At 45.9% G+C, this 11,005-nt stretch overlaps 1 protein-coding gene across 1 annotated transcript in view; it reads left to right on the forward strand.

The window, feature by feature from the left end:
- miga2 (mitoguardin 2) overlaps positions 1 to 11,005 on the forward strand; it is a 74,526-nt gene that overhangs the window by 31,431 nt on the left and 32,090 nt on the right. Inside the window, exon 4 of the mRNA XM_048613415.1 lies at positions 7,599 to 7,805. Within this exon, the coding sequence (XP_048469372.1) occupies positions 7,599 to 7,805 (207 nt within the window). The remainder of the gene's footprint in view (positions 1 to 7,598; positions 7,806 to 11,005) is intronic.

The following is an 11,005-nucleotide window of genomic DNA, read 5'->3' on the forward strand; positions in this document are numbered from 1 at the left end:
GCCGCACTGTCGGAGGGTCAGAGCTGAGGGAGAGCCGCACTGTCGGAGGGTCAGTGCTGAGGGAGAGCCGCACTGTCGGAGGGTCAGCACTGAGGGAGCGCCGCACTGTCGGAGGGTCAGTGCTGAGGGAGTACTGCACTGTTGGGATTTGTGAACAGGTGACAGTCATCCTTCTGATCTATCTGCTGAAACTTGTTGGTTTATTTATAATGTTTGGGAAAAGTCCTTTCAATCTGTTGCTAAATTTTGCCACTGACAGGGAGAACTGGGTGTTTTGTTTTGACCAGGTGGTCACACACCCAACCGCATGTCTCTGTTTTCAGTGTGATAGTTAGACACTGATACAAGCAGAGATTTCACTGTAAGATTTAAACTTTGATCTCCTGCACAGAGTTCTGACTGTCATTTCCATAAAGTCTGTCCCGTCAACAGTTTCTCACAACAGTTGTACTCAAATCAGATGGAAACATTCAAAGTTATTTCCAATGCAAATGATTTGAACAGACAGGTTTATGTGAGTTATCAGAGTCTGCAGCAGCGAGGGATCTGGGCAGGTTCCATCAGTGACAATGGGGAACTAACACGATTGTGTGAGAATGTGGGGGTGAAGGTGGGCTTTGGGCTAGAGAAACAGCGGGGGAGGAGGGATAGGGAGGGTAAAGGAGATACAAAGCACAAAGACAATGGGGAGGGAAAGGCAACAAAATAGAGGGGGAGAGTGGGGAGGGCAGGCAGGGAGAAATGATCAAACAAATCTGATTATCTGCACATTGCCACATTTGATCATCAGTAAAGTGATGGAAGGTGTCAGTAACAGCGCTATCAAGCAGCACCTGCTCAGAGATAACCTGCTCAGTGATGCCCAGTTTGGGTTCCACCAGGGCCACTCAGCTCCTGACCTCATTACAGCCTTGGTTCAAACATGGACAAAACAGCTGAATTCCAGAGGTGAGGTGAGAGTGACAGCCCTTGATATCAAGGCTGCATTCGACCGAGTGTGGCATCAAGGAGCCCTAGCAAAACTGGAATGAATGGGTATCGGGGGCAAACGCTCTGGTGGTTAGCGTTATACCTGACACATAGGAAGATGGTTGTGGTTGTTGGGAGTCAGTCGTCTCAGCTCCAGGACATCTCTGCAGGAGTTCCTCAGGGTAGTGTCCTCAGCCCAACCATCTTCAGCAGCTTCATCAATTAAATTCCCTCCATCATAAGGTCAGAAATGGGGATGTTCCCCGATAATTGCACAATGTTCAGCACCATTTGTGACTCCTCAGATACTGAAGGAGTCCATGTTCACATGCAACAAGATCTGGACAATATCCAGGCTTGGGCTGACTAGTGGCAAGTAACATTCACGCCACACAAATGCCAGGCTATGACTATCACCAATAAGAGTTCACTGGAGTGTAGGAGGTTGAGAGGTGACCTTCAGATATTTTTAAAATAATGAGGGGAATAGATAAGGATTAATGGCAGGTGTTTCTTTTACCTCGGGAGGTTCACTGAGGTTCCTCAGACAGCACCTTCCAAATCCGCAACCACTTCCATCTAGAAGGACAAGGGTAGCAGACACATAGGAACACCACCCCCTGCAAGTTCCCCTCCAAGCCACTCACCATCCTGACTTGGAAATATATCACCGTTCCTTCACTGTCACTGGATCAAAATCCTGGAATTCCTTCCCTAAGGGCATTGTGGGTCAACTCACAGCACATGGGCTGCAGCGGTTCAAGAAAGCAGCTCATCCCCACTTTCTCAAGTGGGCAACTAGGGACGGGTAATAAATCCTGGGTCCAGCCAGTGATGCCCACATCCCACAAGTGAATAAAAGAAGTTGTAGATTCAAGAGGTTCATGATAAGAAAACACCACTGAAAACTTGCAATGGGAGATTGATCCCACGCGTTACAAATGAATTTATGTCAGATTAGGGTCCCAGATCTGTTTGTGTTTTCTGCTGTTGGTTTAATGAAAAAATTGGCCGAATGTTTCTGCTTGACTCTGTAGCAATTGTAACAAGTTCAGCCAGGTAGACGTCACAGAATATGAGTTCCCTGATTGGGGCTCTTAACCTGGTCCGATAAGGGAGTCCTGGATGACCAGTATAAACAGGAGGGTCAGAGCTTCTGTTCACCCTGAGAGCTGGCTCTGACAGAGCTGGATCAGTGTCAAGGAATCTCCACGTGTAAATAAAGGGTGACTTGGTGACAGGATACAGGCCTCTGTGGAGTCATTTCAATCCCCCAACTATCCAATACTGACCCAAAAAAGGATCTGGGATACAGGACACTGTCTGACATTTCATTCACTTTAGCAGACCCCCAACAATGTAGCACACACCCGGGCACTACACTAAGAAGGTTATGTTTCAGTTAAACAGAGCATTGCTGAAAACATAATTGAAATACCTTGTGCAGTTTTAGTCTCCTTTTTGAAGGAAGGATATAAATGGATTGAAGCTAGTTTCGAGGAGGTTTACCAGATTGAGAGCTGGAATGAGTGGGCTGTTTTATGAGGAAAAGTTTGGGCTTGTTTCCACTGGAATTTAGAAGAGAGAGGAGGTGATTTCATTGAAGCGTATAAGATGCTGAGGAGTCTTGATAAGGTGGGTGGAAAAAAGGATGTTTCCGTATGTGGGTCAGCCCAGAACCAGGGGGCACTGTTTTAAAATGAGGGGAATTTTTCTCTCAGAGGGTTGTGTGACTCTCTACCGCAGAAGGTGGTGCAGGTGGTTCATTGAGTATGTTGAAGGTGGAAGTGGATAGACTGGTGGTAGACAGAAGGATAAAGGTTATTGGGGTTTAGATGGGAATTTGAAACACAAACAGATCAGCTGTGATCTTACTGGTGTAGGAACAGGCTCATGGGGTCTCCTTCTGCTCCTAATTCACTGGTTCATATGTTTGTAGTTTATGCCTCACCTATATGATGGGCAAGACTGCCATAAGACCATGGAAATAGGAACAGGAGTAGGCCATTCAACCCCTCTAGCCCGGTCTGCCATCACTAGGATCATGGCTGATCCAACATTCCTCACGTCCACTTTCCTGCCCTTTCCCCATCACCCTTGATTCGCTGACAGATCAAATTGACCACCTTAGTTAGTATAGGAATTGAACCCACACTTTCGGTATCGTTCTACATCACCAAAACCAACTGATCAACCAACTGAGCTAACATAACAATCAGCTGACCATCCAGAGAATTTGGCGTGATCCCTGCGATGGGGGCACAGTGAGAGAGGGATGGGAGAGCCGCAGGGAGACGCTATCACCAAGGTAAGGGTAGGATTCTAAGATGGGTTGAGATGGACAATGAAGGGAGTGAGAAAAGGGGTGTATGGAGGAAATGGATTTCCTGCTGATGCACTTGATCATTTTCCATGTGATATCATCAGAGAGGCCAGGAAGCACACTGCCCTCCACCTTATACTGTACATCTGTCAGTCACCATAGCCTTACTGCACGATAGGACTACTTGCTCATTCAAGAGAGAGAGAAAGAGAAAAAAATGACTTGTGCTGGTTTAACCTGAGGGTCATCATGCCTCGGGTGAGGTGGGAAGTTGTGAAGGGTGCCTCTCAGGCAAACTGATCAGTTAGCTTGCATGGTTAGTTTGCAATGCGGAATAGAAACATAGGAAATAGGTGCAGGAGTAGGCCATTTGGCCCTTCGAGCCTGCACTGCCATTCAGTATAATCAAGGTTGACCATGAAATCTCAGTATTCCATTCCCACCCTCTCCCCATATCCCTTGGTCCCTTTAACCGCAAGGGCCATGTCCAGCTCCCTCTTGAATATATCTAACAAACCATCCCCAACAGCTTCCTGGGGGAGAGAATTCCACAGGTTCACAACTGTGAGTGAAGAAATTCTTTCTCATCTCAGTCCTGAATGGCTTACCCCTTATTCTTAGACTGTGATTCTCTAGTTTTGGACTTCCCCAACATCAGGAACATTCTTCCCACACTTAGCATGTCCATTTAAATCAGGATTTTATATGTTTCTATAAGATCTCCCCTCATTCTTCTAAATTCCAGTGAGTTCAAGTCCAGTTGATCCAGTCCTGCCATCCCAGGAATCTTTACTGGACTTCCTCAATAGCAACGATGCTAACAACATGGGTTCAATTCCCACATTGGCTGAAGTTAGCATGAAGAACTCTCCTTCTCAACCCCTCCCCTCGCCTGGGGTGTGGTGACCCTCAGGTTAAACCACCACCAGTCACATCTCTCTAATGAGAAAGAGATAGAGAGAGTAGGACTATAACGGCTTCACCTCTTACATCCCATAGCACAGGGAGCTGTACCAGGGCATTACTCTCCATATTATATGGGACATTCTTCAAGTAGAGTCACTCACAGGAGCAGAGTGATGTACACTCACTGCTGTAATGTAGAGCAAGGCATGACATGTTGATATCCAGTGTGTGTGTGTGAGTGTGTCTGTGTGTGTGTGTCTGTCTGTGTGGGTGCATGTGTGTGTGTGAGTGTGTGTGGCTGTGTGAGTGAGTGTGTGTGTGTGAGTGAGTGTGTGTGTGTGAGTGTATGTGTGTGTGTCAGTGTGTGTGTGTGTGAGAGTGTGTATGTCCGTGTGTGTGTGTGTGTGTGTGTGTGTGAGAGTGTGTGTGTCTGTCTGTGTGGGTGCATGTGTGTGTGTGAGTGTGTCTGTGTGTGTGTGTGTCTGTCTGTGTGGGTGCATGTGTGTGTGTGTGTGTGTCTGTGTGTGTGTGAGTGTCAGTGTGTGTGTGTGTGTGTGTCTGTGTGTGTGTGTGTGTGTCAGTGTGTGTGTGTGTGAGAGTGTGTATGTCCGTGTGTGTGTGTGTGTGTGTGTGTGTGTGAGAGTGTGTGTGGCTGTGTGTGAGAGTGTGTGTGGCTGTGTGTGTGAGTGTGTGTGTCTGTGTGAGTGTGTGTCTGTGTGTGTGTTTGTGTGTGTGTGTGTAAGATTGTCTGTGTGAGTGTGTGTGTGAGTGTGTGTCTGTCCGTCTGTCTGAATGTTTGTCTGTGATTGTGACTGTGTGTGCATCTGTCAGTCTGTATCTGGGACTATGAGTGTCTGTGTCTGTCTGTCTGTGAATGTGGATACATGTGTGTGCTGGTGTATGAGTGTCTGTCTGTGTCTCTGTCTGTGTGGGGTGTTTGTGTGTATCTGTCTGTGTAAGTGTGTGTTTGTGTCTGTAAGTGATTGTGGGTGTGTGCATTATCTGCTTGCGTCTGTGAGTGTGTGTATGTGTCTGTCTGTCTGTGTTTGTGGGTGTGTGTGTGTGTCCATCTGTCTGTCTGTGTTTGTGAGTGTGTGTGTGTGTCCATCTGTCTGTCTGTGTTTGTGTGTGTGTGTGTGTGTCCATCTGTCTGTCTGTGTTTGTGGGTGTGTGTGGGTGTGTGTGTCCATCTGTCTGTCTGTGTTTGTGGGTGTGTGTGTGTGTGTGTGTGTCCATCTGTCTGTCTGTGTTTGTGTGTGTGTGTGTGTGTGTCCATCTGTCTGTCTGTGTTTGTGGGTGTGTGTGTGTGTCCATCTGTCTGTCTGTGTTTGTGTGTGTGTGTGAGTGTGTGTGTGTCCATCTGTCTGTCTGTGTTTGTGGGTATGGGTGTGGGGTTTGTTTGTCCAGATGCCTATATCTGTGGGCTCTATGAATGTTTGCTTGCGTGTGACGTAGAAAGAGAAGAATATCTCTATTTGAGTGAATCTTGCTATCTGTGGTTTTTTTTTGTAATTTACACAAACATTGCCCCCTGGGATTCTTTGTGAATCTGTAGAATATTCTTAAAATTTTAGAAATTGCGGTACACAAGGGTTAATAAACTCGGATGGATTGTTTCGGACCTGTTTATATTAAGCACAAATTAAGAGCGCAATTTCATTGAAATAATACCTCGGCTGCTGTTTGTTATAAACATGACTGTCTTCTTTCTCTTTCCGTCATATCTTCTTCCTTCTGCCTCTCTTTCCTTGCTATTTTGCTTTTGCTGCTCTCTCCTTCCTTCTTTCTGCCCTATCTCTCAGTTTCACTTGGTCTATCTCTCGGCTTCCTTGGAGCAGGGCGGTTTTCTGTCTTACCAAACCCGGTGCTTTCTCTGTACGGCTTAGATAAGAGTTCTGTTATCAGTCAGATGTGAGTGCATTGCTCAGAAAGAAGGAATTAAAAAAGAGACATCAGATCAGAGAGAGAAATGGAATAAACATGTTTGAATCTGAAACACACACAGCTTCCAGTGGCAACGCAATCTTTCATTTAATATGCTGTCAAAGTTCCTGAGAGGAAGTCCTAGTCTTAAACACACTCCGAAACTGTGTGTTCCCTCTAAAAAAATCCATGCAAATATACTCTGAAACCTTGTGCTCAGTGACAGGTATCTGTACATTAAGTGCACTCTGCTCTGTAAACAAACATTGATTCTAGATTCTTCCTATTTTCTTAGACAGGAGCTGTAGTCTCTGGTCCAACGTGAAAGAGTTCTATAAACCTCAGGACTATACTGACCTGGGTGACCATCGGGAATGTTAGACCCCAAAGCATTATTTTAAAAGCAAAACGTGATTTATATGCCCCATGATATTTTGGGTCTGTCAAGTGTTGCTTTGAAAGTAAATGCCACTGGACTCTGTCCTTTAATATATACACCTCTGTGTGTCTGCTGTGTGTGTTTGTGTGTGTGTGTGTGTCTGTCTGTCTTGTGCATTTGTGTATCTGTGTGCGCATGTATGTCTGTGTGTGTGTTTGTCCGTCTTTTTCTCCCTCAGCTTGTGTCTGTGCATGTGAGTGTGTCATTCTCTATCTGTGTGGCACAACAGAAGGTGACAGTTCTGAAGTTAATGTCTCAATTTCTGGTTCTGCCCCTCAGAGTGTCTCAGTCTATGTCCCTGTGTACATTTCTGTGTGTATGTGTGTGTGTGTATGAGTGTGTGTGTCTTTCTATCCCTGTGTATATTTCTCTGTCTTAATCAGTTCGTTTTCTTTATTTCTCTTTGTGTGTATATGTCATTTTCTGGACTTTTACATGTGTCTCTCCCTCAGCATGTCTGTGTGTGTCCCTCTATCTCCCTGTACGTCTCTATTCCCTCCCTCTCCCTGTGTCCCCCTTTGTGTATGTGCCACTCTGCGCCCCTCTCTCTCCATACCTGTCTGGCACTATGTCTCCCTGGGTGTCTTTCCCCGTCACTAAGTGAGTCTCTGTATGTATTTTCCTCTCCCTGTATTCCTAAGTCCCTCACTGAAGCTTTGTGTGTGTGGATTTGTCTATCTCTCTCTGTCTGACAGTGAGTGTCTCCCAGTGTGTAACTCTCGCTGTGCCCGTGTCTCTTTCTGTTCCCCTCTCTCTCTGTCCCTCACCCTCTGTCACTGTGTGTGTGTCCTTCCCTGTCTCTGTCCCCCCCTCTCTGTCACTCTCTTTCTCTGTCTCTTTTTCCTCTGTCTGTCCTTTTATCTTTCTCCATCTCTGTCCCTCTCTCTGTTTGTGTCTGTTTCTTTATCTCTCTCTGTTTCTGTCACTCTCTCTCTCTCTTACTATGTGAGACAGTTTGCACTTCACCGTTTTCCTATTGGCCAGTGGATGCCTCCCCAAAAACAGATTTGTTGGTGTGTGGGGGAATGTAATTATCAGATTGAAAAATCAGGGCGGGCTGCAGAGACAGACAGGGAGAGAGAGAAGCCAGAGGCAGGGGAACGCGGAGAGAAGCGGCAGGGAATATTCCGTAGCTGTAGGATCGCAGCTCCCGGGGTGATTTGGAAGCTCCATCCGAGCCTGAGTACGGATGAGCAGCTGGAATCTCCGAAACTGCCGGCCAGAGAAACACAGCCAGTGAGCCAGGTGAGAGCGAGATGTTTCCTGTTCCTCGGGATTTTTCTGTTTGTTTATTGTGTTTGCGGTGCCCCGGGCAGCAACTTCATCCTGTTCCCAAAATCCAACCGAAGCGAATCCTAATCCGAATCAGCAGACCGTGCGAGGGAATCCGGGTTCACTATCAGAAACTACCAGCCCAGTCTGTCCCAAACCCTCTCTCTCTCTCGATCCCAATCTCTCTCCCAATCCCTCCCTCCCAGTCCCACTCTCTCCCAATCCCAATCTCTCTTCCGATCCCTCTCTCTTGATCCCAATCTCTCTCCCAATCCCTCCCTCCCAGTCCCACTCTCTCTCCCAATCCCAGTCTCTCTCCCAATCCCTCTCTTCCTCCCAGTCCCACTCTCTCTCCCAATCCTTCTCTCCCAATCCCACTCTCTCTCCCAATCCCACTCTCTCTCTCCCAATCCCTGTCTCCCTCCCAGTCCCAGTCTCTCCAAATCTAGCCCCTCTTCCAATCCCAGTTTCTATCCAATCCCAGAGATTCTCTCAATCCCAGTCTCTTTCTCAATCCTAGTCTCCTCTCCAATCTGAGTTTCTCTCCCAATGTAGTCTCTCCCAATCCCCACCTCTCTCCAAATCCAGTGTCTCTCCCAAATCCAATCTCTCTCCAAATCCAGTTCTAATCCCAGTCTCTGTTCCAAACCCAGTCTCTTTCGATCCCAGTCTCTCCTCCATTCCCATTCTCTGACCCACCAGACTCTTTCTAATCTCAGTATGTCCCAATCCATTTCCATTAATCCCAGTCGTCCTCAATCCCAGCCTCCCTCAATCCCACCCTCTGTCCCGGTCCTGGTCTGAATGTCAAGGAACTGATATAATAATGGAATAATATCAGCCACTATCTTTGTTCCTAAACATGGTTTATCAAATCGTTTCCTTCCTCAAAAGAACAGTGTTAACCTTGTTGAGGATTTTGGAGACTTGGAAGTGGAATCTTTTTATAAGAATCTATGAATTAGGAGGAGGAGTAGACCATTCAGCCCCTCAACCTTGTGACTCAAAAAGATAGTGTCTCAAAGGCTTGTGGCGTCAAGTCTAAATTCCTGCCTACACCAATAACCTTTGACTCGCTCATTAATCAAGAATCCATTAGCCTCTGCCATAAAAATACTCAGGACCCTGCCTCCACTGCATTGGGTGTTTATTTGGATAAAAATAATGTGGAGAGAGCAGGAGATTGGTACAGAGGGAAAGCTGTTCATTCAACAAGCTGGAGTAGGCATGGGGGGATCTGCTCTGTAACAATTCCCCATCTCTGAATGTTTCACAAACTCCTGGCTCTTTGAGCGAAAACAGTTCTCTTCATCTCTGTTTTGAATGAGAGACTCCTTACAGAATTTTAAAACTGCATCATCTAATTCTAGTCTCTCCCATGAGGAGGGGAACACTGCCTCAGCATCCACCCTGTCAGGTACCCTCAGGATCATCCATGTCCTAGTAAGATCACCTCCTATTAGAATCATAGTATCCCTACAGTGTGGAAACAGGCCCTTCAGCCCAACAAGTCCACACCGACCCTTGGAGCAGCCCACCCAGACCCATCTAAGCTACACATTCATGGACACTACAGGCAATGTAGCATGGCCAATCCACCCTAACCTGCACATCTTTGGACTGTGGGAGGAAACCGGAGCAAACCCACGCAGACACAGGGAGAACGTGCAAACTCCACACGGATAGTCACCTGAGGGTGGAATCGAACCCGGGTCCCTGGTGCTGTGAGGCAGCAGTGCTAACCACTGATCCATCGTGCCATTTCTTCTAAATTTAAATGGATATAAAATCTTTCCTCATATGATAACTCCACCCTCCCACCCCAAGGATTCAGCCCAACGTACCTGCTCTGAACTGCTTCTCAAATACTTATCTACTTTCTCAAGTAAGGAGATCAAAGCTGTTCACAATCCTCCAGGAGTCTCACCAATGCTCTGTACAACTGCAGCAAAAACATCCCCACTTTTATATTTTAACTCCAGCTAGTTTAAATGATACAAGTACTGAATTTGGTGTGATTAGAATTGTTGCAATTCTTATGGAAAATAAACATTTGGCCAAGTTCACCACAGCCTTCTCAAGGGCAATTGGAAGTGAACAATAAATGCTTCATCTCTGATGCCCATGGTAATGAATGAATTTTTTTAAACTTCAATTTAATGTTAATCACATGAGAGGGATCTTCTGGGATCTTTTCGGAACACATGACTGTCTCTGGGCATTTAATCCCCTCTCTCTCTCCCTCTCACACCATTCAGCTAGAGAGTAGGAAATATATGATGTGAAAACATCAAGTAAATATTTTTATTAGCTTAGTTTGGGAAGATACTAGATCTATGATAAAGGATGCAATTCCAGTGCCTTTAGAAATACATAACATGATCAGACAGAGTCAGCACGGCTTCATAAAGGGGAAATCATGCCTGACAGATTTATTACAGTTCTTTGATGACATTATAAGCAGAATAGATAAAGGGTAAGCAATGGATGAAATATATTTGGCTTCAAAAGGTGTTTGATAAGATATCTCACATTTGTCTGTTTAATTAGAGCCCACAGTGTTGGGTATAGTATGTTGGCATCAATAGAGAACTGGCTGACTCATTGTTGAGATAAGGGGGAGCATTTTCAGGATGACACCCTGTAACGAGTGGAGTGCCACAGGGATCAGTGCTGGGGCCACAGTTAATTACAGTCAATATTAATGGTTTGGCTGATGGAAGTGAATGTACAATCACCAAGTTTACAGATGGCACTAAAACAGGTGGGAGGGTAAGTGGTGAGAGTGGCACGCAGAGTCTGCAGAGGGATATAGACAGAATAAGGGAGTGGGTAAAAACCTGGCAGATGGAATACAATGTGGGAAAACATGATGGTATGCAATTTAGCTGGAAGAATAAAGCAGGTGAATATTGTTTAAATGGAGGAAGACTGCAGAAAGCTCCAGAACAGATTATTTTGGGAATCCTCATCCACAAATCACAGAGAGCTAGCGGCCACGTTCAGTGGGGAATAAGGAAGGCAAAAGGAATGTTGGTCTTTATTTCAAACGGAATGAAGTATAAAAATAGGGAGGTTTTACTAAAACTCTACAAGACACTAGTCAGACCACAGCTGGAATACTGTGAACAGTGATAGTAGGAACTGCAGATGCTGGAGAATCCGAGACAACA

Source organism: Rhincodon typus, chromosome 28 (genome assembly GCF_021869965.1).
Source record: "Rhincodon typus isolate 14 chromosome 28, sRhiTyp1.1, whole genome shotgun sequence".
Taxonomy (NCBI): Eukaryota; Metazoa; Chordata; class Chondrichthyes; order Orectolobiformes; family Rhincodontidae; genus Rhincodon; species Rhincodon typus.